Source organism: Pholcus phalangioides, unplaced genomic scaffold, assembly GCF_987345545.1.
Source record: "Pholcus phalangioides strain wild (caught in Gottingen) unplaced genomic scaffold, Ppha-v1.0 ptg000013l_1, whole genome shotgun sequence".
Taxonomy (NCBI): domain Eukaryota; kingdom Metazoa; phylum Arthropoda; class Arachnida; order Araneae; family Pholcidae; genus Pholcus; species Pholcus phalangioides.
This window is the reverse complement of record NW_028301606.1, coordinates 22,878,878-22,906,607: the sequence shown is the minus strand read 5'-3', so window position 1 is coordinate 22,906,607 and position 27,730 is coordinate 22,878,878. Positions and strand designations below refer to the sequence as shown.

General features: G+C 36.0%; 2 protein-coding genes across 3 annotated transcripts in view; one reads left to right on the top strand and one right to left on the bottom strand.

The window, feature by feature from the left end:
• Positions 1-19,571, top strand: part of LOC149078792 (uncharacterized) — a 28,765-nt gene extending 9,194 nt beyond the window's left edge. Inside the window, exons 7-16 of one of the 2 annotated variants that reach the window (XM_089240904.1) lie at positions 976-1,651; positions 4,621-5,835; positions 7,399-7,537; positions 10,016-10,050; positions 10,504-10,608; positions 10,827-10,960; positions 14,000-14,256; positions 14,508-14,784; positions 17,225-17,717; positions 19,017-19,571. In XM_089240904.1, coding sequence (XP_089097030.1) covers positions 976-1,651; positions 4,621-5,835; positions 7,399-7,537; positions 10,016-10,050; positions 10,504-10,608; positions 10,827-10,960; positions 14,000-14,256; positions 14,508-14,784; positions 17,225-17,717; positions 19,017-19,142 — 3,457 coding nt within the window. In that variant the 3' untranslated portion in view covers positions 19,143-19,571. Of the gene's footprint in view, positions 1-975; positions 1,652-4,620; positions 5,836-7,398; positions 7,538-10,015; positions 10,051-10,503; positions 10,609-10,826; positions 10,961-13,999; positions 14,257-14,507; positions 14,785-17,221; positions 17,718-19,016 lie in introns of both variants that reach the window. The other variant, XM_089240903.1, reaches the window with a different exon arrangement.
• Positions 19,572-21,544: 1,973 nt separating this feature from the next.
• Positions 21,545-25,032, bottom strand: Dim1 (thioredoxin-like protein Dim1). The gene is made up of 2 exons (XM_089240512.1): positions 24,892-25,032; positions 21,545-22,114 (listed from the first exon to the last, which is right to left on the bottom strand). The coding sequence occupies exon 2, from the start codon at positions 22,096-22,098 to the stop codon at positions 21,670-21,672; it is 429 nt and encodes a 142-aa protein (XP_089096638.1). The 5' UTR covers positions 22,099-22,114; positions 24,892-25,032; the 3' UTR covers positions 21,545-21,669.
• Positions 25,033-27,730: the final 2,698 nt, after the last annotated feature.

Below are 27,730 nucleotides of genomic sequence, written 5' to 3'. Positions count from 1 at the left end.
TTAGATCATAACCTATTGTTTAGAGCTGATTGCAAATGGCTTTTCTTTCAAGTCTCGAACTGGAATTGTACCTCTGGTGTAGTTACCTCTTGTTACGAGTACTTCCTATGATAGCAATGTGCTGTTTAATCATAGTGGTAGCATCACCCTTCCATTGGTGAATATTACCTTGTTTTATGGCTATGAAAGATTCTGGCGAGTTCTCTGAACCAAACCCAAACATCTTATGATACAGCAGACAAAAGTCTTATCACATTGGCTATAGTACCTGCCTGACCATCCATAACTCTGGTCTGTACAAAAAAAAGTAAGAAAAGGGTTGTTACTGATAGGAGCACTCTGGGGCTGTGCGGCTGCATGTGGTGTAAGGGGCACAAAATCAGGGATAAAAAGGAAAAAATTGCAAAATTGCAGATTGTTTTTTTAATTTTCTGAGAAATTCTAAGTATGTATGGAGTGATTGATAAAAAAAATGTATTTTTTATGCATTTTATCGGGTAACATATAGCTGCAAGTTTTTTGTTCATTACAATGGTGTTGCTGGTGTTTTTTTTTTTTAATTGGGTTGCTATATTTTTGAAATATGACATCCATATGTTGCCTGTTGTGGCGTTGTTTTTGTATTTGTATTATATGTCAGATCTATGTCTTGCGTAGGTGAAAACTTCTCGACCCGTGTCTGATTATTGAGCTGCAAGTTATCAGAGGTTGGGGTAAATTATAATTTATTGATATCTATAGGAAAAACATTTTTTGGGATTGTTTTTGCAAATTTTTTTTTTTGAATTTAAAAAAATGCTTGTAATAATGAAATTTTCTAAAATTAGATTCCTTGAAAGTTGTGAAGCTTTCAAGTAATATCCAGGTAGCATGTTGAAGAAAAAAAGAAAGTTGCAACTTATTTGTCTTGTAAGCTTTAAATTCTATATAATGTTTTCACAGTGTTTTATCTAAAAAAATGTTTTATTCTTTTAGTGCGATTATACCCATTTCATACTTTGGAGGTACTTCATCATCAGGTTCTTCATCTGATGACGATGATGATGATATTGATGGGAAGCCTCTTAAAATGCACAGCAGCTTGTCATCTTTGCCCAGCAAGTCGAACAGTGGTCCTGTCACTCCTTCAAAGAAAACTTTGGATCGAAATACAAAAATCAAGACAGTTAAAAAGGATTCTCCTGCATTGATGGGACCACAGCTACCCCCAGATTTCCAGTTTCCAAGTGAGGTTCATGCCTCGACGTCCCAGTCAGATTCAAAGGATCAGAACTCTGGTACAACCAATGGGGACACTGGAATGATAGGTCCCCAGCTGCCCACTGATCTGGATTCACCAGAATGTGATAACTCAAATATTGTTTCGGAAGATATGAGAAGCATTGGGTCACCTTTTGCAGTTGAATGTTCTGATGAAAATAAGACTATTTCTGCAGAAAATGGGGTTGTGCATTCCTCGGTAGAAGACGCTGAGTTGAAGCAACAGTATTTGAAACTCCAGGCAGAATTTCAGGTGTTAGCTAATAGCAGCCTCGAAACAGATGTGCCTGACTCAACCACAAGAAAAGATGACACTGACACTTGTTCGGTACATCAACCAATGCCAAAGGCTGAAATCAACGAGGCCACTTCATCAGTGAGTTCATCAAAGGTAGATGTCACTGATTTTATTCTTAGGCAAATACTACAAAATTTTAATAAAAGATTTCTTATAAAACTTGAAGAAAACCACTAAAATAAGCATGTCATTACATTCAACGAATGTAACCAATAGGCTTATTGGTTTTTTTAGTTTTGTAAAAGATCTCTTTTATCAAACTTTTATATTGCAATCCTGGTCACACATATACATAATACCCGGTATACACATTACAAAAAAATCACAAATAGCTATATTACTGTAATTTATAAGAATTGAAAATACTGAATATTGATAAATTCAACCTAGTTTAACACTTTTGAGTCTGATTTCTTTTCTTGTTATAATTACAATCAAACCTCTCTATCTTGAAACTGATGGAACTTGAAAAGATTTTGAGATAGGGAGTTTCTGAGAAATCAAGTGTTTTTAGTAAGAAAGGAAAAATTTGACTGATAAAGACTAAAACAATACTATACTATATGATACCAATGAAATTATTGGTTAAGGTACGCAATCAATGTTCAATCACACTATATGTAAATATACTAAAATATGTTCAAATTTTTGTTTCATTCAATTTTATCTACATATCTTATTCAAAATAATCTGTAAGTTTAGATTGATGCATATTTTTTGCTCTTTGAGCTTTCACAATTTCATCTATACAAGCAAGAGCTATAAATATTTCGGGTCCTATCTAGTTTGCTCTAAAAACTGGTAAAGCATTTTTACAGCATGTGCTCAGCATTTTTCACTGTTATTTTTTTTTTTTCTGATTCTTCTGCAGTATTTTCGTCACCCAAGTCAGCAATAATTTTATATCAGTCAAGGTTCTGCAAGTTTGTAGTGAACTGTCCATTTCCACAAAATCGGAAAATGAAATTTCTAGCTTCAAGTGTTCTTAATGTTCTGAAATTTCATCTTTAACATCGTTCTGACATTCTTTAAAATTTGAATGAACCACTAGATCTAATCCTTCACCACTGAGATGACCGGTTCCAAACCCATAGCTTTCTTAAAGCAATTTTGAATTGTGTGTTGGCTGACTTTTTGCCATGCTGAACAAAGCTATCCACCCTTTGGCAATCATAGTATCCACCTGTGATTGACAAGATCCATCAACACAATGGGCTGTGATATGAATAAGCCTTTCTTATCAGTTTCTTTCTCCTCTGAAGGAAAGCCAGATTTGCACGAAAGAAAAGGAATGTCTGTTTTCTTTTTACTATCATTGGACTTAGACTTCGAGATAAAATTTTTCGAAAATTACCTCAAGACCTAGTGGTGCAAATGCAAAGATTTATGTATAGTACAAGTAAATGCAAGGATTTTTTATTTTTTTGAGAAAGATTTGACTGTATCTTGACTTATCCTGCTTAATGAGCTTTAGTTCAAATTCTTACATCCCTAGTGAGCTGCAATTTACACTTTTCCTTCTCTTTGAATAATCAATAGATATTAAAATAATAATATAATATAATAATATAATAATATAATAATATAATAATAATATAATATAATAATATAATAATATAATAATAATATAATAATATAATCACAAAATATTTTTTCAACTAGCACTTTTTTAAGATCGCTTCCTTGTGTCCTGAAAATTGCCCCATGTTGGCAAAATGAAATGAATCTATCATTTGTTCTAACACAATTCTGATGTATTATATAGAATATAAATGTGCCCCTAAAGCAACTTAAATATTTTATTAAATAGTACAAACACAAAAAGAAGTAAATAAAAGTGTGCTTTTGCACTCACAAAATGTGATTTATTGCCTCGCATCTTCAATTTGTTAAAGCAATGACGGGGAGGGGAGGGGGGGGCTTTTAGAGAAGGAGCGTCTCTCCCTAAAATTTTATCATTGATGTAATTCTTCAAGTGGATTTGATACAAACTTAATGGCATTGAATCACTTGTATTTAAATAAATTTGAAAAAATTAGAAAATAAATATTTTCCGAAAATAAAAAAAGTCCCTTTCTAAAATATGGGTCATTTGGTCACTCCACATTTTTCTAAATACTGAAGTTCGGCAGCACGTTTGAGCAATAGCCTGGGTAGTTAGAAACATGAGAAGGGGGGGGGGGGCTTGTTACACAGACTATTATGCTTTTTCTGGCTGTGTGGAAAGAAAGAAGAAAAAAAAAAGCACTTGCAGATAGTAGTGCTGCCATCTATTTTCTATCTTTGAAATCTAGTCTATCTTTCAAAATCAGAATATAATTTAATATAAAAATATAATACATAATTACGTATTATATATATATATATATATATATATATTTTATATTGGAATACAATGCATCTTTTAAATTAGAAAATATTGAAAGAAGAGTATGAATTTTTACAATTTGTCAAAAACAAAAGCCAATGGCAACTGCTTAACCTAAATTATTATTTTCTATGTTAAGGTATCGATTAGGCTTATTGCAAAAATTATTTACATTAATGTTGCATTGATAGAGCATTATAATTTTGTAATGTTCTATCTATGGTATGGATAAACATAAGATTACTCATATCCAAGGGTCCGATTTTGACTTCAGTAGGCCCCTGGGTAAAGCAAAAATTTGTGGAGTTCCCCTAAAGCTGGGGTCAAAGATATTTGGTTAGTCAGTGTAGGCCTATATATGTTTGTTTTGGGGCCCCCAAAATCATGAGGCCCATGTGAAAATTTGGTTCCACCTATATCATAATACAATGCAAAGCAATTTGCCCCCCCCCCCCCATACCAGATAGTTTTGCTACAAATTCCAGTTGCTATCTTTTGTGCTTGAAAAAAAAAGAAAAATGTGAAGTCAATGTCTCCTCTCAGAGAGAAAATGGAAATGATCAAATTTTTAGAGAAGTATCTTATAAAAACTAATAACATGACATGTGCAATGACTTGGAATTGAAATTCATATTTCTTAAAGACTTCTCTCACACAGTATCAACAGTATTTTGTACCATTTAATTTTTTTCAGGTGAGGGTTCGTTCGGTTGTGGAATATGATAGTTTTACTGAAAGCGAAGATGAGTCAGATTCACCACGTATGTCATCTACTAGCATCCAGTTGGAAGAGAGTGATCAGCTGAAGCCAAATATAGCTGAGTCATCTGAAGACAGCAGCAAAGTTCAAGATGTTCTTGTAGAGCAGCATTGCATGCCTGAGGAAGTGGATAAACCTCAGCCACTGTTTCCTATCACGGCATCAATCAGTAGCTCAGAGCCAGAGGTTCTGCAGCCGAATAAATCTCAAAGCAATTCATTGGCTGAAGTCATTCCTGATGACTCTGTGGATGGTATCAGTTATTCCAGTAAGGATAGTATCTCTTGCTCCAATAAGGATGGTATCTCTTGCTCCAATAAGGATGGCATCTCTTGCTCCAATAAGGATGGCATCTCTTGCTCCAATGAGGATGATATCTCTTGTTTCAATAAGGATGGCATCTCTTGTTCCAATAAGGATATTATCTCTTGTTCCAATAAGAAGAGTTCGGAAGTTTCTCAGCCAACTGATCAGAGAAGCTCAAGTCATTATAGTGTGGACATAGCACCTAAAGATATCGTTGGGCACATGTTTTCTTTTGCAAGTGAAACGGGAGGTAAATTTGGCTTCGGTTTCAGCAAGGAGAAACAACTGGAGCTTGAAAATGAAGCTTTTAGTTCTGCAGACAAAGATGGAAGCTTCGGCAGAAGGAGGTTGAAGAAAAACTGTCTTCCTATCGCATTTGTCAAATCTAATGACATTTTGAATCTTGGTGACCTCAATGCTCTTTCCAGCATGAGCAGTCAAAATGAACCAGAAGAAACCAAATGTTCTGTGCCATCTACCAAAATAGTGACTGATGAAGGTTTAGAAAGAAAAAACTATTCTGAAATTCCAAAGACCAATGAAAACATTGACATTCCATCCTGTGATGAGCTGGCTTCGTCTTTGGCAACAGCAAAACAAACTTCAGTTGCATGCCCAGTGGAAAGTGATATCAGTGCAAATCATCTGAAACAAGAATCAGCACCTCAAAATATTGAAAACTCCACACCAGAAAAAAGTTTCAAAGTCAAGTCCAAGAAGAAATCTAAAAGCAAAAAATATAGACAAGAATCTGAATCTAATGATGATCAGCAGTCTTCATCCATGAAAAATGAGAGCATAGAAGACATTGATGAAATTCTACAGAACATCCTGAAGGAAAAAGTATGTATTTTTTTAATGCAGAAATTATATAGGCTTCTTATCTAAATAATGATGTTTGTAAAAGTGTGTGTTTTTATTGTTGTAGAGCAAAATTGTGTGTTGAAATGTCCATATGCAATTTTTTTTTTTTTTTACATATTGACCTACATAATGTTAAAAATGAAAAATGAATGTTGGCAGCCATCATAACTTATTAATCAGTCAACTGTCCAATTAATTTCTCCGAGCATTACCCGCAGTGCCCACTTTTTTTTTTTTGAAGATGCATGCACTTTTCCCCTTTTTTTTCCTTTTCTTGGAAGTTTGAAATATTAAAATATTTTTTTATAGCATGTTTGTTTATAGCTCGAATGTATCGAGACATAATATGCCACCCCAAAAGTGGGGTCATAATGTCCTGTGACTAGAAGAAATGCCATTGATGGATTTATGTGGAACCATAGTAGTTGAACCTTTGCTAAAAGATATATGAGTAATAAAATAGATGCATCTTTGCAAGGGAATCGGAAATCGAAGAAGAAAAAAAGCGATGGGGATGCAGCTTTGCAAAACATGACAAAGATAATAGTAATAATAATCTCAGACCTTGAAATATAGTTGTTCAACTCCATCTAGTGATGAGATAATAAAGTAGAAGGATGGCTCTACAGATAGCAGCACATGTATGACAAATTATTTCGTCATATCTATGTGAAAAAGACCAAAAAGTCTGTGCGTCTGCAAATGCTGTCGTAGGCACCACCATTACGTATGGCAGCGGTGGCAATTGCCGTCGTAACCACTTGACTGGGGAAAAAGACCAAAAAAAGTCTGTGCGTCGGCAAATGCCGGCGTAGGCAACGTCATTACGTATGGCAGCGACGGAAAATGCTGTCGTAACCACTTGACTGGTTAATTCATACTGTGTTGTTTTTTGTATTATACATATTATATTAATTTGTTTATTCATTTGCTTACATGATTCATGCCGCCAAATTGTAATTTGTGATTGCCAGTAAATTCACATATACATTAGCATGCAGATCATGCAATGTAAGCATTCACAATTGGTTGTTTAGTAATTTGTACAGTGTTGTGAACGACTCTTGAGCTACTTGAACTGAACTCACCTGGAATCAGTTTTTTCAACAAAGAAAGGAAGTTTGTGTACCTAAGAATGGACTTGAACCCATCCGGTGTGGGGGGGGGGGAGAGTCTTACATTGCACGTTTTGCTCTCTAATATATATACCTACTTCTTAAGGACCAATTGGCTTCTTCATAATTTTTTTTTACTTTCTCACTATTCCATATATATCACTAATAAAGTGTTGTAATAACCACAAGATATACAGAAAAAGTAAAAAACCATCCAAGTGTAATGAAGTCATTCCACATGCAAAAGTTTTGTTGCAAACTAATTGAGGTCTTTAGTATTTTGAAACTAGTGTATACTATATTTGAAAGTTACTCTTTTCTCCTGCAAGGGTTTCACTCTGTATTCACCACTACTCTGTATTATATTGCTTGTAATAATTACTTTTATACATTTTGTTGCATAGATTTTTCTTCTTCTTTGGCACAGGAAGAAGCTGATCGTTTACGTCTGTCAAGGGAATCCGGTATTGATACATCAGAGGCATTAGCTGTGAAACCTCAGAAGCACTTGCTGGATGAGCCATCTCCATCTACTTCAAGCCCAGTGAAGAAAAAACCCAAGTTAGGTAAATAAGATCTCAAGTTAGAATATATATTTTTTCCTGTTTATAAATAACTTAAAAATAGTACTGCTGAAAAAAAAATTCATGTTCTAAGGAAATTTTAATGGTGTTAGGGTATATTGGGGACTGCTTATTTCAACCAACTAGTGTCAGTTTTGCCAAATTAGCTCTAGTTTTTGAGATAATGCATACTCTCAACAATGGGATTTGTGCGCTTCTTATGGTATTACCATTGAAATTTAATTTTCACTTTATCTCAGAAACTATAGCCAATCTGACAAAACCAATGCCAGATTCAAAATCAGCACCTTAAAATTATCATGAAAGCACTGAAATATCTTTAAAAGCAAAATCAGTGTTGAGACATTAAACTTAACAGCCTTTTGGCAACAAATTTGGATGATCTCTATTTGATGTATTGATGATAAAATTGGTAACCTTGTTCACAAATTTTGAAAAAGGAGATGGGGAAGAAAAATAAATAAAAGAGAAAAAATAAACAGTGTAGTAGGTTAACACAACAGCTTCTATCACAAATGAAAATATGTATACGGTATATGTATTATGAATATACAGTGCGAGACATAGTTATAAGACGTTACAAATATTCGCAAAAAAAAAAGAAAAGGAAAGAATATTTCCACAATAATGTAATTCCACAATAATAACTCTCTATGTATCGTTCGTGTTGTGTACAATTGTGAGTGAAATTACGAGGATGTCGAAGAAATAGTTTTTGATATCTTAATATTTTTGTGAATTGCAGTAAGAAATTGGTGGGACAGATATATGACATTTTCATTTCCATCATTTTATAGTAGTGTAGCACTGTTACTTTATGTAAATAATTTTGTAACATTATTACTGGATAACAAACTAATAATTATATTCCCCTTTTTACAAGTACCTCATCAGTAGAAAAAACACCATGGGGGTACAATAGTGCAAAAAAAAAAAAAAAAATGCTATTGCATAGCACCAGTGTTTCTAAAACTCGTATATAGCACTGTTACTTTATGTAAATAATTTTTTTAACATTATTACTGGATAACAAACTAATAATTATATTGCCCTTTTTACAAGTACCTCATCAGTAGAAAAAACACCATGTGGGTACAGTAGTGCAAAAAAAAAAAAAAAATTGCTATTGCATAGCACCAGTGTTTCTAAAACTCGTATAGCAAATAAAATTGGATGTTCTTGATTCCAATTGTGCTGTCACAAATTTTTTAAACCGTGGAATATATGATTTTGTAGAAAAACGATCTGAACGCACTCCATGCTTGTCTGCCCATCAAAGTGCAATGTTTGTGCTCTAGCATTAAGAAGCAAAATGTCATCCAGAAATATAAAATCTGCTTTACAACTTCAGTGCACACAGCGAACAATTTCTAGAGTTTTAAGTTCTACAAGTAACATCAAATTCATTAAAATCAAGAGAAAACCTCCATTAACTTTGAAACACAAACAGGATCATTTGCCTCTCGCAAAATGTACCATGCCTTGGGCTCATCAGTGGTATTCTGCTCCATTCTCTGATGGAAAAAAAATCAATCTTGATAGTCCAGATGATTTTCATTCATATCGGCATGTTTTGAGGTCTGCAACACCACGATTAATGAACCGTCAAATGGATGGTGCTTCAGTGATGATTTGGGGAGCATTTTCTGTCCAAGGAAAGACTGGCATAGTTTTTTCACTCTCAAGGATGAATTCAAAAAGCTACATAAAACGTTCGCAGGAACAATTTGGTATATATATATATATGAAGAAGTTTTCTTTGGGCAAATATTGCATATCCCAACAAGATAATGTGCCAAATTCATGTGTCAGGTCACACAAAGCAGTGGTTCAAGCAAGAAAATATCAATGTTCTTTCATGACTGGCTTGTTCCCTTTACCTCAACCCTGTGGAAAACTTGTGGAACATGCTTTGCAGATCAGTATACGCAGGTAGGAGGCAATTTTCTTCCATCGAACATCTAAAAGCCGCCATATAATAGGCTTGGAATGATGTCTCGTGTGACACTCTCATTGATTTGGTTGAACCCATGCCAAATATTGCAATTTTGCTTTGATTAGCAACAGAGGTGGTTGTACAAAATATTGATTTTGATTCAGTTATATGTAATTTTTTTAAATTTTATTTTACTTTTCCTTCAAAAATCAGTAGGTGTCTTATAATTCTGTCCATACTACATTTTCTGTATTTCCGTAAAATAACGTGGAAATTTTTTTTTTTTAATTTCCAATATTTGGTATAAAGTTATTTTTTGCCGTCATAAAACAGCTTGAAATTTTTATTTTTTACTTTGCTCCTTGTGATTTCGCTAAAATTTAAGAGTCTTATAATTTTCTCACACTGTAGGTGGTTTTGAACTCATTTCAAGTTTAATTTTTCAAAGAAATTAATGAAATTCCTTATTTTAATGCTTAGTACTTACAAGAATCAAACAAAACTTTTTTTTTCTTTTTTTCCAGAAAAGAAAGAAAAGTTGCCTGATAGAAGTGCTCCAGTAAGTTTTGTATTTTTAATGATTGAGCTTTACAAAAAATTTTATATTGTTTATTTCACCTCTTTTATGATGAGCTAAATGAATAGTATGATGCTTTGTTCATTGGCGTAGGTTTTCCCACATAGTATCTAATGAAAAATAAGAGCTTACTGGGCTGTTTGGCTGTGGTCTTCTGTTAACTTCTAATATTTTGCCCACAGCCGCGGCTGGCATCGTGAAAATGTAGGTTGCTCATGCTAGATTAAACGTTAGAAGTTAAAAGAAGACCAAAGCCAAACAGCCCAGTAAGCTCTTTTTTCATGATGCTTTGCTCATTTAGATTTTGATGAAAATTTTTCTTATGTATTATTGCAGTTTAATTCATTAGTGTTTTGTATAGATAATGCTAATAATGTCAATTGGTGAAAATGTGCATATTATTCTTTGTATTGAACTAGTTTGTTTAATTTTCAGTTGGATGTTTCGGTTTTGTCCTTGATGCTGATAGATAAACTTACATTCCTTCTGTCAAGTCATTCTTCAATGGCAGCTTTAAGCACTTTGGTGGTACAGATACAGGTAAAGCTTTGTTATGTGAATAACAATATACATTCTACAGAGTAATTAATGACTTTGTTCCTAATGTTTGTGTATATACATTGTACATAATGTCAACATAAGTATTTCATAAATTTTAATTTTTTTTCCTCTAGTGGATTTCTTTTCTCTGTATCTGATCATCAATTAGAATGTATGCGTTAATCGGTCTATGGTAATTTTTTTATTTTTTCCCTCAGACTCGACTTATTGACTGGCAAGCTGGAGCTTTGGAATACAAATATTTCATGGATCGTCTCAAAGATGTGAGCGATTATCTTCAACAATATGAAGTGTCTTGTGTACCCCAAGAATGGACTTGCCAATGGGACAGGTACGGGCCAATTGAATATAATAAATCAATACCTCACAAGACACGAAAAAGAATAACTTGTCACAGAAGACTTCATTGTTATTTAAATTGTAACACATTAAAACTGTGTTCAAATTTCTTATTAAATTCATTAGAAATTTTTAATAGTATTTCTTCTAATTCTGTTGAAAATAAGCCATTTCGTGGACATGAGTTGTATTATTTATTTATTGAGAAAAAAATTATATTTGTTACATTGTGGATTGGCAAACACTAATGTTTAAAAAAAATAAGTGATGAACTTGGTGACAAGAGCCTTTTAAGAATATTTAGCTCATGGGATTATGCTTTTCTGCCATGATTTGTGTAACAAGAACTATATAGTAAAGTGAAAATGGAGCAGCAGCCTTACCTAAGAGGTGCGTATGACTTCTATCAATATCTATGTAATAGTAATAAATAGTTATCTGATATTTTTACTGACTTATCAATTTAATTTATAATAAATATTTGTATTGAAATCGTTCTTAAATGTAATTAAAGTTTCTCATATATGCTGTGCATTGTTATTACTGTGCCAAACACCAACTCTGGCTATATTGCAGTTCAGTTTACTGCCATTAATGAGATGGGTTGGAAATGAAGGTGGTTTATTGGTGGTTGCCTCAAGCTTGTTAGGGAAAATTTCTTATCTATATTCTCCCTCAGGTTTGAATCTGGGACCTTGACAGCAACCTACATGGTGGTAGACAAGCATCTTACCACCACACCACTCAGGCGCTGTGCATTGTTACTGACATAATTTGGTTGTAGGGTTTTTTTCATAATCCCTTTCATTGTACATTGAAAAATTTTCTCTGCTAGAGGATTAGATTGATTCAGTTTTTGATGGATTTTTTTTTATGAGAGCTTACAGCACTGGCTTCTTTTTGTAGCTTTGTAGTGCTGGCTGAGAAAATTTAGAAGAAAATTCAGTGTTAAAGTTTTTTTTAGGGTTTCTCTATTAGTAACATGCAATAATTTTATTCAATTCTTTCTTATTTCTGCATTTTGGATAGTAATAACTCTATATGGGAATATAAAAAATTTTGGGACTGATGACTTATTAACAAACTTCTCAAATTGTGTGGGCAGGACTTGACCTTTACTTTCACAAGGCATGATTACCCTCACTTTTTTGGGAAAGATATTTGAGCTCATGAAATTTTTTTTTCACTTTTCCGTAACACACACGTGAAAACTGGAAGTTGTTTATTCTGATTTCAGTGTCTTATTTCATTTTGTTTTCCACCTCAACTTTGTCTGTAATTGAGCAGTGCTCAGTTTTTATTCAGTTATTTGGTTCTAAGCAACCCCACCTTGATTTGAAAATTATTTTTTCTGATCTTCAATGTTCACTAGGGCCTACAATACGCTACATTCTATGGAAGATTTTTATGCCACAAAACAAATCTGTTTAACGATTTTCAGGTGTATTCAATCTTGGAACGTATATCAAATTAGGAGCAATGAATGAAGCAGAAGCAATATTGACTATATGTGGCATGGGGGAAAAATGCATAGGAAATTTTTACCTGTTATGAATGTGAATGGAAACCTTATAAGAGTGAAAGTTTGAATTCGTATGTTGACAATAAGTTAATGTCTGTGTCTTTTTTCTTCACAAAAAGACTTATTGGACAATTATATAGGGATCAATTCATATTTTTAAAGCTAAGCCATAAAATTTAAAAGATAGGGTTGTTTTGTATCATTAAGATAGCTTAGATTGAATGCCCTAGTAATATTTTGTTCTTGTTGCATAAATTTCTGGTTCTAAACAGTTTGTTTTTAGACAATACGTTTTCACAGGTACTTCAGATGTTCTTTGAAGATCTTCTGTTATCCAATTTACTTCATTACATTGTGAAAACTTCCTGTGACAAACAGGTACAGTATAGAGGAATATTGATCAGTTACAAATGAAAGGTAATGGGTATGTATTAAGAATGAGTATTCAGCATCTTGAAAAGAAATCATAAGTGAATGGTCATGTGTTGATTTTATAATATTGGTATTGTTTTTTTTTCTTCGTGCATATGAAATTAAAAAGTTATGGTCAAATTTTTTTCATTGATGGCTTCAACATTTTTACTGCCTATAATCAAACACTTTCAATCAAATATGTCTCTGTATATGATATGAAGTCAATTCTTATTTCAAGGTAAAATTCTGAAGTTACAAAATAATCGATATGCACAAAAATTACATTACAATTTGTGTTTGGTTCATTTCTTTTATATCACTTTTCTTTACTACATTTGATCTATCACTAGTGTTATTCATAACTTCTTTCCATAAATTCTCAAATTTGGGAAATTATTGGTTTTCTTAGTGTGTTCCAACACTTTAATATGATTTCTGAAGGTACACCAGATGTTCTGAAGATTTTTACTTTTTCCATTCTTTTGCCCCAAATTCTCATTTGTGTAAAGGAAAATATTGTGTTTAGAATTATCTATCATTACTGTAAACACTTCCTCAGATTAAAAATCTTTCTAAAAAAAATTGCAAGTTAATAATAGTTGGGATTTAATCCAATGAATTAAATGAATGGAATGTTTTTGGTGAAAGTGGGCGATATCGGCCCCTGGAAGTGATGGAACATACAGAAGGGGGGGGGGGGAAATAATAGTTTCAGACACAGTATAGGATTCCATGAGATTAGTCAGGAAGGGAAGTTATGACAAAAAAAATCTGGGCGGGAGGGGGGGGGGCGATGAATCAGAAGTTCGGGGAACTAATTAGATTTTTAAGTAGTTTTTTCCCCATCACTAGTCATGTCTCAGTCATGTTTCTTTACTGATATTACACCTTCGAAAATTGCATATTTTTATTATATTTCGTATTTAAGCAGATTTAATATTATTATACCTTGTTATTGTTTCACATGTACATTTCATTATGCGCAATATGTCTTCTTTTGTTTTCCAGGATGGTCTTTGTAATTTTTTCTTGTTAGAGATATTTCACTGCTTTTTTTCTTCTTTTTTTCTTTTTCTTGGTCCACGTTTATCACAGAGAGAACAAGAGATACTTCTATACCAACAAGCAGACGCAACAGTCTCAGTGGACATTTCCTGCCGAATGTAACGCTGTACCATCCGAGCAAACTAAGCAGATTTGGGACATGCGAGAGAGTACAGTCCAAACTTATCAATCTTCCAGTGCCCAGTTTCCATTAGTTTCATCGTCTATGTCAGAAGAACATGCTCAGAATGCAAGTACTAGCGCAACACCAACCGTTATTGTCCGAGAACAAGAGAAGCTTAAAACAGGTTAGTGTCAGAAATCTTTTTTTATGCTTGTTCAACCCACTTATTTAAACCTTCTATGCAATGCATCTGATTCGGTTTTAGATTTTCTTTTTACTTGTGGTATTTTATCATAATTAACATTGAATTTAAACATTCTACTATCTATTGATTGATTTTGCTGCAAAGGAAAATGTCATTAGTTATATAATTATTTTATTCCATCAAGTTTCAAAGTTATAACACAGTTTTTTTTTAATTTGTCCATTGAATAGAGCAACAAACTAAGGAATTCTCATCATCTTGGTTGGATGTATCTTCACAACTACTTCCTGAACCGTCACCACCTCCTCCGCCTCCTGGTGTTGATTCACCTCCTCCACCACCCCCTCCAAAGACTCCGCCTCCTCCTCCAAAGACACCTCCTCCACCTCCAAAAAGTCCACCACCCCCACCTCCTGATAGCACCGAACTGGACGATGGGGAAGTTGTTGATATGGATATGGATTTAGATGACTCTAATAGTTCTGATTCCCTTATATTTGCTAAAAGGTGAATATTCATCATTTTATTTATTTTGTACATGTATGTTCAGTTATTCATGTTGGTATCTTTCTTTAGTTTTCCTTGTGGGGGATATTGCACTGGTGTGTAAAAATTAAGGACAAGATTTTTTTTCGAATGTAACGTCATGCAAAAGTGTTCAAAATCAACACAAATACCATGAGATCCTCAAGACATAAGAACATGGGAAAAGTAAAAAAAACTTTCCAAAAAAGAAATCCAAAGAATAAAAAGAATTTTATCAAAAAAATTAGCTTCGAGCACAATTGGACAGAAGACCAAAATGTCCATGTGACAAGCGACTGGCAAGGAAAGTCCAGCCTTTAATAGGGGGAATATGATCACCCCTGACTGCTATGCAAGATTTACATTGTCTCCATGCTGAGCACAAGATTGTCAACAAGCTGTTGAGGCATTGCTGCCCACTCCTGTTGTAGCACCAATCCTAGCTCCAGAATCGTTGCTGGTGGCTGGTAATGTGCTGCCAAGCATCTCCCTAGAGTGTCCCACTCATGTTCAATTGGTTTTAGATCCAGGGACCTTGCTGGCCAATCGATGCATTGAATATCTTCACTCCCCAACAGCCATTGTACGATGATGTGCATCATTGTCGTCCATGAAGGAGTCCACTGAGGACCCATAGCACCTCTGAAAAAATGCAAGTGAGGAAGGGGAACCTCTGTATTATAGCGGGCACTAGTGACTGAACCACCTTGGAAAATGTGCGGGTACCAAGCATGATACCTTCCCAAACAAGAACTCAGCCACCTACAAGCCAGTCCCTTTCGATGATGTTAGAGGGCTTTATTGCATATTCCTCTCTCTCTCCAGATGTGTGTGTGTGCCCAGAATCGCTAGTCAGACCACTTTCATCCATAAGGAGTACTCGACCTCAATTTTTCCGCTTTATTCTTTATTTTTGCACACCAGTGTATATAGGGTAATTCACAACTATCAAGACAAACTTTAGAGAGTAATAGAATACACAAAAATAATTGTTTGTCATAGAATGTATGATTAGAAATGAATCTAGTGGATGAGTAGCAGTTCCTACAATTGTGTGGTTTGTTATGTTTCAATTTCTTGTTCAATATTTTGGCAAATAAAACACATTTTCCTTTGTTTCCAGTCAACGATTCGTTAAGATGAAATAAGACTTCAATCAAGAAGATAAATAAAAGAAAGTCAGTTATACCAAAATAGGCATCTTCAATACTGTTAGTGTTTTAATAAACGAGGGCATGGCAAATCTCAGGTCACTATGGTGACTGAAAAAATTGGTAAAGTGAAACAGGTGTCTAAGACAGACACACTGTACGACACAAAAACCTGTCTTGGACAGAATCAAAAGATAGTGCCATTGTTGATTAGTGTTTCGATGTATTTCTTTATAGAATGGAAACGGAGTATTATTTCAGTCTCAAAATGATCCGTTTTGTATGGGTATCGTTGAAACTTTCGATGGGATTACTAAATTTTATCGTGAAGACAATACAAAAGATTTGGAATTTATGTCAGTGTGCCTACTAACATAGAAAGGGGAAAATGAAGCTCTGTAAATGTACAAACAAAAGAGACTATTTTGGGCGTTTTCTTGAAAATAAATGTTTGGCTCCTAAGAAATTCAGCTGGCACCCATTTTTGTGCGTGAGATTTGTAAAGCCCTGAAATAAACATATTTTTTTGTTAAGGCTTCTCTCTTGTAATTTTATGTAGACATTTGATGAGTATCGTTTATGTAGAGCAGTGAGTGCTAGTTGTTTTGGATATTTGATAAATGTTTAGGAAATTTCAGAATACAAATTTTCATACCTTGCTTTAATTGATATAAATTATTTTATGGGAAAAATGTTTTGTGAAAACAAATATATTTATTTTTTTTACAAAACTTATGACAATGAAACCTCAATATAATGATACTTGCAGACCCCCAGAAAAAATATTTTTTTAGAGGAATTATCACATATCAAAAGGCAGTAGTTTAACATTAGAATATGAACATTTTCCAAATAAGACGTGAAAAAATATCATTGTAAAAGAGATTCACACACATTGCTATATTGAATATCGTAGTCAGGGCTAGACATATCCCAGATTGCCATGGCAACTAAAAAGTTTGGATTGGAGCCTAAAAATTTCTATGTGATTATTAAATATGGGGAAAGACATCACAAAATTTTTGGAATTCATATCAGCATATGTATTAACATGGAAGGGGGTCGCTATGACCTGTGAAAGTTGAAAGAAATATAATTTCAGACCTGTTTTTCTTTAAAAAAAAAAATTTTTTTTTGGCTTCTACAATTTTTTTCTGGTGCCTAAATTTTGTGATTTGCCATGCCCTAGTAGTAGTGAGGATTCACTGTATTTCACATATTTTTTTGCATATTTAAACCATTCTTTTTCTCTCTCTCACAATCTATAGCAGCATGTCACCTACTCCGATGTCTTTTATGGCACATCCTATGCCATTCATACATATGATGGCAGAATGCTCATCTACAAGTTCACCAGAACCTCATCTCACCAAGAGTCTGCCATCAAGTGCAGTTTCTTCAACTTCATATGGAAGTTCAGAGTCTGTTGTCATTTCCAAACCTCCACAGCCCATCTCATCCGCCAGTGATCCTTCTCTTTTTGCTACGAATGGAACAATATCGTGGTTAGCATCATCAGCTGCCGCACCATTATCTCCTTTACAAATTGCTTCCCAGAGCTCCAACCAGTATGCATCTACAAGTGTTAGTGCCCAAATGACCCATGATGGCAGCTCTGTGAGCAACCAAGCCACATCTGCTGAAGCTGGTTCCTCATATAATGAAGCTGACCCACCATTGGCTTCAACTAGTACTGGCAAGGCAGCTGGGAAGATTGCTGTTGCGGGTTCTTCACCAGCTGCTCCCAAGAAGGAAAAGAAGAAAGTAAGTATAAAAGCTAAATAATGATTTTAGCAAAATAGGGCAAGAGTCCTTCTGTCAACTAATGGTCATATGCTATTCAGAGAAAATGTGACTCCAGAAATAATTATCAGATAAACGCTCTTTCCAAAAGTTAAGCATGCGATGGCTTACGTAACATTTCACTTATTATAACATACTATTTTATATTTTATACACCATTTCAATCTTGTTGCTCTGGATTAGACAGTTAGTTGGAACACAAACACATGATACTTGGTTGTACAGTCCCTTCATGTGGGATCTTCGGCGCACAGTACTAGCATATATTGTCTTACTAAGTGGCACTGCAACTGTGGATGTAGCAGTTGTAGCTATCGCTCACCGATTCTGCAAAAAATTCCCATACAATTTCAAAATCGAGGCATGATGAACACTTTCACATGATATGAATTTTATTCATTACATTGAGGAAATTGTTAAATCGGGGTAAAATTGATCAGAGAGGAGCATAAGCAAACTAGAAAAGGCAAATTTTAAAAGCTATTTATTTTAGGGGTGTGGTTGTTATGACTTATTTCTGATAAATATATATATAAATGTAAGAAAGTCAAGATGCTTGAAAAAAATTGCTTGATAGCAGTTACTTCGGTATAAAGGTTTTCAATAGCTGGTTGATGTGAAGATGAATTTAGAAAAGAAAAAAAATTCATCGCATCAGCCAGCTGTTGAAAACCTTCGTGCGGATTGTGGAGAGTGACATCATCCTTGGATGTTTGGTATGTCCTATATTTTTGTCAAATTCCTCCGAAATTGCTTTTTAATCACTGTTTGAAACTAGGAGCATTTGATCCAGACATCCTGTACTGCTGATGTATTCAGGTGTCTATCCAGACTTTTTGTAAAAAATTTTCCTTTTTTAGTGAAATGGGCCATTAATTTTGTGGGAAGTGAAATAATATAGTTAACCTATTGTAAAAAAAATTAAATGCCAAATTTATGGTTTTATTCACTTTTATTTTGTGAAGGGTCCGTTTTCAGATTCAAATTTTGTGAAGGACCGGGAAAACAAACCCAAATTTAAGCTGAACAGATCCTGGGTATTACCAGAAGCTTCAACCATTATTTCATTTGATATTTATTGGGAAAATTCCTACTATTTTACATTCATTTTTATATTTGTCTGGGTAGGAAATTCATCATATCCTCCAAAACTCTGATTCTCATTTTCTGAAATTGGCAGCTATACTCCATGAATCTCAAATGTCCACGCTTATTTTCTCATTGAAAAAATTTCATCTCATTTTGGCTTTTTATTTTTAGGCGACAAAATTGTCCACTGGATTAGCTTTCAAGAAGAAGAAGATCCCATCCCTGGTGCAGAAATGGCAGAAAATAAAGGCTGAGCAGGCAAAAGAAGAGAAATTGCAGGACGACTTTGATGACTGAGCGATTTGAAACAAAGTATACTGTATAATAGATGGAATAATATATTGCACCATTATTTTACCACTAAATATTTTTGACGAGCGCTTTTCCATTGTGTAACAAATTCTGCATGAATAAAGCATCGTAAATTAGACTAGTTTGAACAAAGCTCAAGACATTGAAAGCGTGAATTCCAAAAACTAAATTGTGTGTGAAGATGATTTTTTTTTTCATTTTCATTCCGTACTTTGTACTTCGCATATCAATGTGATATGACCTTCAATTTTGGTCAGTCTCTGAAATGGCTTGTGGCACAAAAATAAATTTATCATTATGACAATGACGATTGATGATATTGTTGGTAGAAGTGATGTGTATAGCGACAACTTATTTGTACTCTGACGCTCTGCAAATATTGTAAATAATGTAATAAATTATTTGAATATCTTTTTTTTTTTTTTGTTATTAATTCAAATATTTGGTAGTTGTGTTCCTTGAAATAGAGCAAGTGCTGTAGAAAACTGATTACACTGTGGGTGTTGTAGTTTATTTCTATAGTATAATAGAATATACAGCAGTGCATCACAAATCTGTTGACAAATTAATTTTAAATTGTAGGATAATATTTTATATACCAAATCTCTATATATCTAAGTCTTTATATAGTAATGTATCACTATAAAAATTGGATTTCATTACTTCAATAAATCTACAAATGTAAGGTAAGGCTACTAGGTAATAATGATTGACGACACCTACACTATATCTATGTCTGTAGTTCCGGGTGAATCTTGATTTAGTGGCAGAAATTTTATTTTCCAAATATTTATTTATTTGTTTCCAAAGTTAAATAATACATGAATACATTTTCAGCAAATATCTTCCATATGCAGTGATTTCGATTGATTTTGCTGAATTCTATGTACAGTAGACTTTTGGTAATCTGGCCCATCCAGTAATCCGTTTTTTAGGCAGGTTTTCTTTGAGCATAGAAAGAAAACATGTCACTATGTCTGTGCGAAGTTGTTTATATTATTAAAATGGGCTTTTTCAATTGACTTTCAGTGATCCGGTGATTTCGATAATCCGGCACACAGGTGTCTTATATATGCCAGAGATTAGTGAGAGTATTTTAGTTCCCCCAAACTAAAACGGTTCTACTATACATTCTTAATATGAGCATTGGTTGTGATTTAACCTGCTATATAATATAAAATGCATACACTGTGGGCTGGCAAAAAAAAAGTCTCGTATCCTAATACAATGAAACCTCTCTACAACGATATCCGATATAATGTTAAAAAAAAAAACCACGATTTTGTGCGATTTCAAGCATCCTCTTAAGTTTCTGAAAATTTGCCCCTTTGTCCTCCTTTTTAGGTTTCGGAAATTTTCCTTTTTTTTTTCCTCTTTGAAACACATTCATTTGTTTCGTTCAAACATTTTTTTTGATTCCATCTATGGACAGGATGGAAAACAAAACTTTTGGAACAGGTACCGTCATCTGGTGTACATTTAAAAAGGAAAACACTATCATCTGTTATAGATGGCATTAAATACCATTTATCAAGGAAATTTGCGCACTATGAAGTAAGATAAGTCAAAGCCGTACAGCTTTCTGGAGAAACTACAGTAAGTCAAGACCGACCATGTTTACATCAGCGATGGATGTCGATAGATTATTTTTTATTTATCGGTCAACGATCAACACATTTTTTTCCCAAATGGCGCTTCGAAGGAAAAGTCTGTTACATCCATTGTAGCCTGCATCAGCAATATCAACAGGAAAAACTGCATGAGGGTCTGGCTAGAGTTCAATACACGGGCAGCAGTGTTTGTTGGCGTATGAAAATTTGGACGGCCTTGACCGATGGTAAAAAATATCCTATATCGAAAAATTGCTGCCATCTATAAATACTTTTTTTTATATAGTTGATAGTTTTTTCGCGTTTGCTTTCTAAATAGATAGCAGCATAGATCCTACTTTTGTGATCAATGCAGTTCTCAAATCCGTAAATAGATGGCAGCAAAACCAGCAGTATCGGGACGTGGACGCAGCTATATTTTCCCAGGAAGTAAAAATAAAAACATGGGGAAATTGCCAATTGCGCCAAAAATGATGCTAAAAGTAAACAGAACAGCTAAAATTGCGACACAGAAATCTTCGAAAAACTGTCAAATGACAGAAATGAACTTCAACGTCTTTGGGGGAAGTACGATGATTTTTTTTCAAGATAAAAGTACATAAAAGATATATGCACATATATCATTTTTTTTTAACTCGTAGGCTTACACATCTTTGATGTTGGCGGGGGGGGGGGTGGCATTAAAACATGTCTGTGAAATGTGCCATATATCTAACGTGGTGATCTTTGAGGAATATACGCTCGAGAAAAGTGCTGCAAAAATATTACATACCTTCATAAGGGTACCATTTCTTTATTCTCAATAATAAAATAAACAGCTGGAAGAAATGTACATGACAAATGGGGACTCGATCCGAAAAGAAATATGATAATACGGGGAAAAATACACAGAGACAACACGTTCAATAACGATATTTGGTAGAATAGTCCTTGGGTGATATCACCAGACCCCTTCCCTTCCGGGCCCCACGATAGACAACCTCGAGTATGTCTATCATTTCATTTTTGTCCTCTATCGCCCAGTTTATCTTGTTGTTGTTACCGGTCCCCAAATCGATCTGTATGTGCTTGTTACGGAAGAAAAACATCAAAGTACACGGATCGTAGAGTTCGTACATCTTGTTGAAATCTGGCACCTCCGTCGTGTCCACAAGATATATCACTGCAAAGTTTTTGATCCTCTGGGCGATCTTGTACAGCGTCTCATCCATTTTCATGCAAGTGGGGTCCCAGTCGTGGCCGAAACGGATAACGACAAGACGGTCCTCTTCGGAGAGTATGGCCCTGTCTACCTGCCATCCATTGTGGAGATGCTCCAACATGTAAGACATTTTGGAGGATCTTCGCCTATGTAAAGATAGAGAAATAAAAATATAAGAATATAAAAAAAAGAGAAATAATCAATGATTAATAAATTTTATCAATATCTAACATGTCCATGGTAAAAGTGTCAAAAAAGTAATAGCTAAAATTGACTGAACCGCACATGAAAGCGTTGGTCCATTGATAGGGTATTGCCCCAAAGAGAATATGAAGAAATCTGGAAGAATTTTAAGAAAAAAAACAGAAAACACTGTTATGGGAATTTTAACCGCAGAACATTTCCAGTCAGCCGAGGGCTCGTTAAAGAACAATGCAAAACATTCTGGTTTGGGGGAGGGGGTATTGCTCCAACTTTTTTACGCCGGTTACACATGTGTACTGCGAGTAGCTGCTTTGATGCTTTTCATAGCAGTCAAGCACTGACTGCTAATCATCAGGGTCGCAAATAGATGCTTGGTCAGCCAGGACACTCACATTTTGACGCCCCTGCTAAAGGGTGAAATTAGCAGGCCCCCCCCCCCCCCCCATCAAGTGCATGGAGCACCAGACCCACGTGCTCTCCTCTAGTTTCAGCCCTTTTTTTCTTTCAAACCGAGTGCAACTCCAATCTATCATCATGGGCATACTATCGATTGAGTTGTGCCAAAAGTGTGCATGCACCTACCAGTCTGAGTGTGTATCTATGCCGTGTCTGATTTTTCAGTGATGCCATCTATAAAGTATTGTCTGAGGCTTTCATGGTCGGTGTTCAATGAGTTGCAAGCGGTTTCTGGCATTTTCTTCCCGACATTATTCCCACATCAGTGGCAGGCACATCTTGAGGTTATACGAACATAGGTTTCTGCGACAAACAAGAAAGGCTTTATACATCTAGTGCCATCGAGAGTTGTTCTGCATATAGACTTCTGAGGCTTGATCGGCCGCAGAAGAGCCGCATTTGCTGGCTTGAGTGGATGTGTCGGGTGAGGTGGGGAGTCTAGTGATGAAGTGATGATTGGCTGTCGAGGTCGTTTCTTTTCTGGCTCTCGTCGAGGGCGCATCTTGGCTCTCTGGCCACTGAAGTAAAAGGACCCAAGTGGAATGTACCTTCATCATCTCCTCCTTTTGATTTATATTGTGGTGCTTGAATATTTCAATAGCTTCTCTATGAAGGCGAGCATAGTTGTGCACCTTGGACGATAATACATCTGCATTTTAATATTTCATTTTGTGACCGCTTTCCCACATATGTTCTGCAATGGCTGAACTGGTCACAAAATTAAATTTGAAAATACAAAAATACCAAGGTAATATCGTCACTCCCATACTCACACTCTTTAGATCACTCTTGGTCACTCCTATGCTTGCAGTGTTTTGGTCTCATGCATGCCAACTCTTTTGGTAGCTAACTGACCTCATTTCTCTCTATATGACCATTCACATACTTGTACACTCTGTAGGTGCTAACTGACTTGATCTCTTGGCAGAAGTGGATTTAAGGTTTTCCCACCTTTCTCCCACTAATTTTCTCGACCAGTCATTCCTCAAATTTTCCGCCCAACTCCAGCATTTCCACCCCATAGCACAGCCTCCCCCCTGTGAATGTGGCACTGAACATGTAATCAGTGGCATATTTGCATGGGAATCCCCCCCAGATAGTAATCATAGACCCGCCTGTCTATAAAGGGAAGAACTAGGTCAGTGAACGACCAAAATAAGTGGCCTGAGAATTTGTAAGCATGTGAGTGACCTAAAGTGTGTGTGCAAGCATGTGAATGGCCAAAAAAGTGAGCAAGGGACCACGTCAGTGAATAACCTAGTGGATGTGGGAGCATGAGTGACCCATAGAGGTAGTGATCAAAAAAGTGATCTAAAATGTGAGAGTGAAAAGTGACCAAGAGAGTGCACGAGAGTAATGAAAAGTGTGAATTAAAGAGCATGAGTGAGCATTGGAGTGATCTGCAGAGTATGTGTCAGCATCGTACCACTAGGGGCCATGGCCAGTCCCCCTAGTGGTATTGGGATACTTCAAGGGGACCATGGAAGAAAATGAAGAAAGGGGCCATGAATAGTTTGGAGGGCTGCAGAGAGCTGAGAAAAAAAATTAAGGTTTGAAGAAATAAAGCCTTTATTTATATATATGCCGCTGTGGTGGTCGAGTGGTCATAGTGACGAACTTAGTCCCAACTTCGAGGCGCAAATGTGAGCCGATCTCCCCGTTAAAATGTCTCGCCACAGAGAGCAACAGCCCTACAAACAGTACAAATATTCAGTCACTACACATCACTCACTTCACTTCTGGGATATAGATGGCAGCACTGAAAAATCATACACAACACTAGATACGCACCCAGACTGTTAGGTACACGCACTTACACTTCCGGCACAACTCACTAGGTAGTAAATTGCCTGTGGCGATAGACCTGAGTTGTGCTCGGTTTGAAAAAAAAAAGTATTGCAGTGGAGTGATCAAAAGAGTTTACAGGAATGTGAGTACCCAAAAGTGTTGTACAAATATGTGAGCGCCCTACAAAGTGTGAGTGACCAAAAGAGTATGCAAGCATGTGAGTGATTCAGAGACAGAGGGGTATTTACAGGGGAGTGGGCTAAGGGGGATATGGCCCATGGCGACAAATCCGAAGAACGAGTCCTCAAGAGAATTGGGCCAGCATGAGAAGGGCGGCAAAATCATAAATACGTCTCTGCATGTAAATCGCAATTAGTACTTTAGTTGCGATCATGGGAAAACATGTAATGGATGTTAGCTTACATTATCAAAGTCTAATGTACAAAATTAATGAGGAATCTCAATTTTATATTACCTGAAACCAACCAGAGAGATGAATATTGAGACTACCAAATAATTTTGTGTCAACAAAGCAAATATTCTCCTATATTATACAGGATTCGGTAGTTGTTAGGACTACTTGCTGTAAGTTGCTATTTCCCGGTTTCAATTTTCTTTTTCCTGGTACATATGAGAAAAAGAATTTTAGAAATTAAGCATAAAAAATCAAGAGACACGATAAAACTGGGTTATTGAGAATTTTCATTAGAACAAAAATTCCATTTAGAGAATTAGTGTTTAAGCGACATCTGTTAGCTTGTTTGGTAAGCATTATTATGGTTACTATTTGCTGGGTAGAATAATATGTCATGTGACCATATAATTGATATTTTACGGGACATTCAAGTTATTTGGCTGTCCCCCCCCCCCCACATATTTTTTTATTGAAAAGTCCCTTAGCAAAGCTTGCTTGAATTCAGAATCTTTGCTCAAATCATGAATGAAGATGATTTTGATAACTAAATATGATATTATTGTAATTACGACTATAAATATAAAATGTTCATCTCACATCATTCATTTTGTTCCCCCCCCCCCATGTTTTTCGTGAAATAGAATTTAATTCACCGTGATTTATCGTAGCACTCTATTTCAATCCATATTTTTACTTATTTGGGTTCTCAATTTCCCGTATTTTCCTCAATAAAATGTGGTCAGCCTATAATTATGACTTCAGAAGTTATTGAATATCACTACTTCATACACCTCCCAACCATATCATGGCGCATTCTTCTGTCTCAATGAAAAGATTTTAGCAGGTGATCGAAGGAGACCTGGGTCATGCTGGAAGCTGTGCATGTATGTGTTGTGAACCTAACGTGAAGTCCGTTTCTGTGTAATGCTTCTTGTGTATACAGTGCTGCTATCTGTCATCAATTTTTCAAGCTATGAGTGAAGTGTAATGATTGAATAATTGTATCGTTGTAGACCTGTGTTGCTCTCTCTGGTGATACTTCTCAACGGGGAGATCGGCCAACGCCAGCTATAGCAGACTACTATAGCCGGTGTTGGATCGGCTCGCATCCGCTCCTTGAAGTTGGGAACGACAGAAAACCAACTTAGCTGACCACCGACACTGTGGCAACGGTGGGGGTTCGTATCCGGGTCCTCGCGATGCGAGTTTGTCATTATGACCACTCGATCACCACAGCAGCTACTTCATACATCTGAAGACCAGACAAGACCCGGACTCTGTTCCTTAAGGGATATAAGCCCTTTACCCTGTTGGGTTGGGTGATGTTGTAGAGAGACGGAGGTCCGAAGCGGGGCGGAGTCCCCCACAGGTAGGTGTGCACCTTCGGGACACATCCACTAGGGGCCTAGTTGCAGCCCTGGGGGGGGGCGCAATTAGGGGGGGGAGCAGGCGGGTCTGGTACCCCGGGCGCTAGACACGAGGGGGACTCAAATTTCATTCTGAAACCTCTCCTTCAGCATTACAAGGGGCGTCAAAATGCGCGCTTGTTCCGGGTGACCAAGCATTTTGGTCTTGGCCCTGGCCTCTCCATCCCTCGAGTACCCTCTGTTTCTGTATACCCAGTCCTCCCTACTCCTCTCCTACCCTCTGTTTCTGTATACCCAGTCCTCCCTACTCCTCTCCTACCCTCTGTCAGTCCAGACAAGGTCCTTGATCTATGGTCTGTACCTCATCGGCTCTAGGCGCCCCTAGCCGCACCCCGGCTCCGAGTCATACACGTACCGTCACTTTCATTTCGGAAGCTGGATGGTACCCCTCTTCGTACAAATGGATATTATAATTCAGACACAATAACAATAATAATACAAGCTCTTCGAACACATCCACGTAATCAAGTCGATTTCCTGCTTGCCCTTTTCTGAATCTCTGGCCACCATGCCTTTATTCATAATTCCAATCCCGTTTGCCGTTGTCAAAACTTCCAGTTTCCTTTCTTCTTCCCTGTATTTGTGTCGTATTCTACTGTTTTCCCCCGAAATGTCTGTTCGCTTCTGTTCTTTTTCCCTTTAATTATGTCTCCCCTTCCGTCTCTTTTACGAATCGCCCTTTTCTCCGAATTTCTACTTTTTTTTTTCCTGAATTTTTGTCATCTTGATTACTTTCTTTCCTCTGAATCATCGCAAGATGATCCACTTGTGTTGTGATCAAAGCTGCTACCGGCTTTGAAAGCGATCGATTAATGCTTGCTATTCTCCGAGTTTATACCTTCTGACACACATTTGCTCTTTTCAAAAAAGAGTTTCTTTTGCTTTTCAAGAATTTCAACTTCCTTGTTTTTTGCCCCTTGATTCTCGCTATACCCCCCCCCCCCCCACCATTTCTAAATTCTGTTCATCCGCGCCATTTTCTGCTTCTGTCGTTTCTACATACACATAGGAGGATACGGGTGCGCATTTTGGGTGCGATGTCACCCCAACCCTTCCTCTTCACCAAAAATACGTTTGGGGGCTTAGGCGGAAAAGTGGTACAATGGAACCTCTCCGTTAGCGGACAACACTTTTCTGATACCCGGTCCCATAGAATAGGACTTTAATGTATTTCACTCCCCGTTAGCGGACACTCTCGATAGCGGACAGTAAAATATCAGGCAAACTCTAATTTTTTTCACAACTCTAATTCATTAATTTTTGACCATTAATTGAGAATTTGTTATAGTTAACGGTGATTATGCATAATCCCAAGCTTGTATTGGTAAGGATGATAATCCAGCAATCAATTACTTGATTAACGAAACTTAACTTATAGTCCAGGATGGTGAATTCGAATGGTAATGTGTTGGTTTTGTTTGTTGTTACGTGTGAAGAAAGCCAACAATACAAGTTTGATAATGTTATAAATG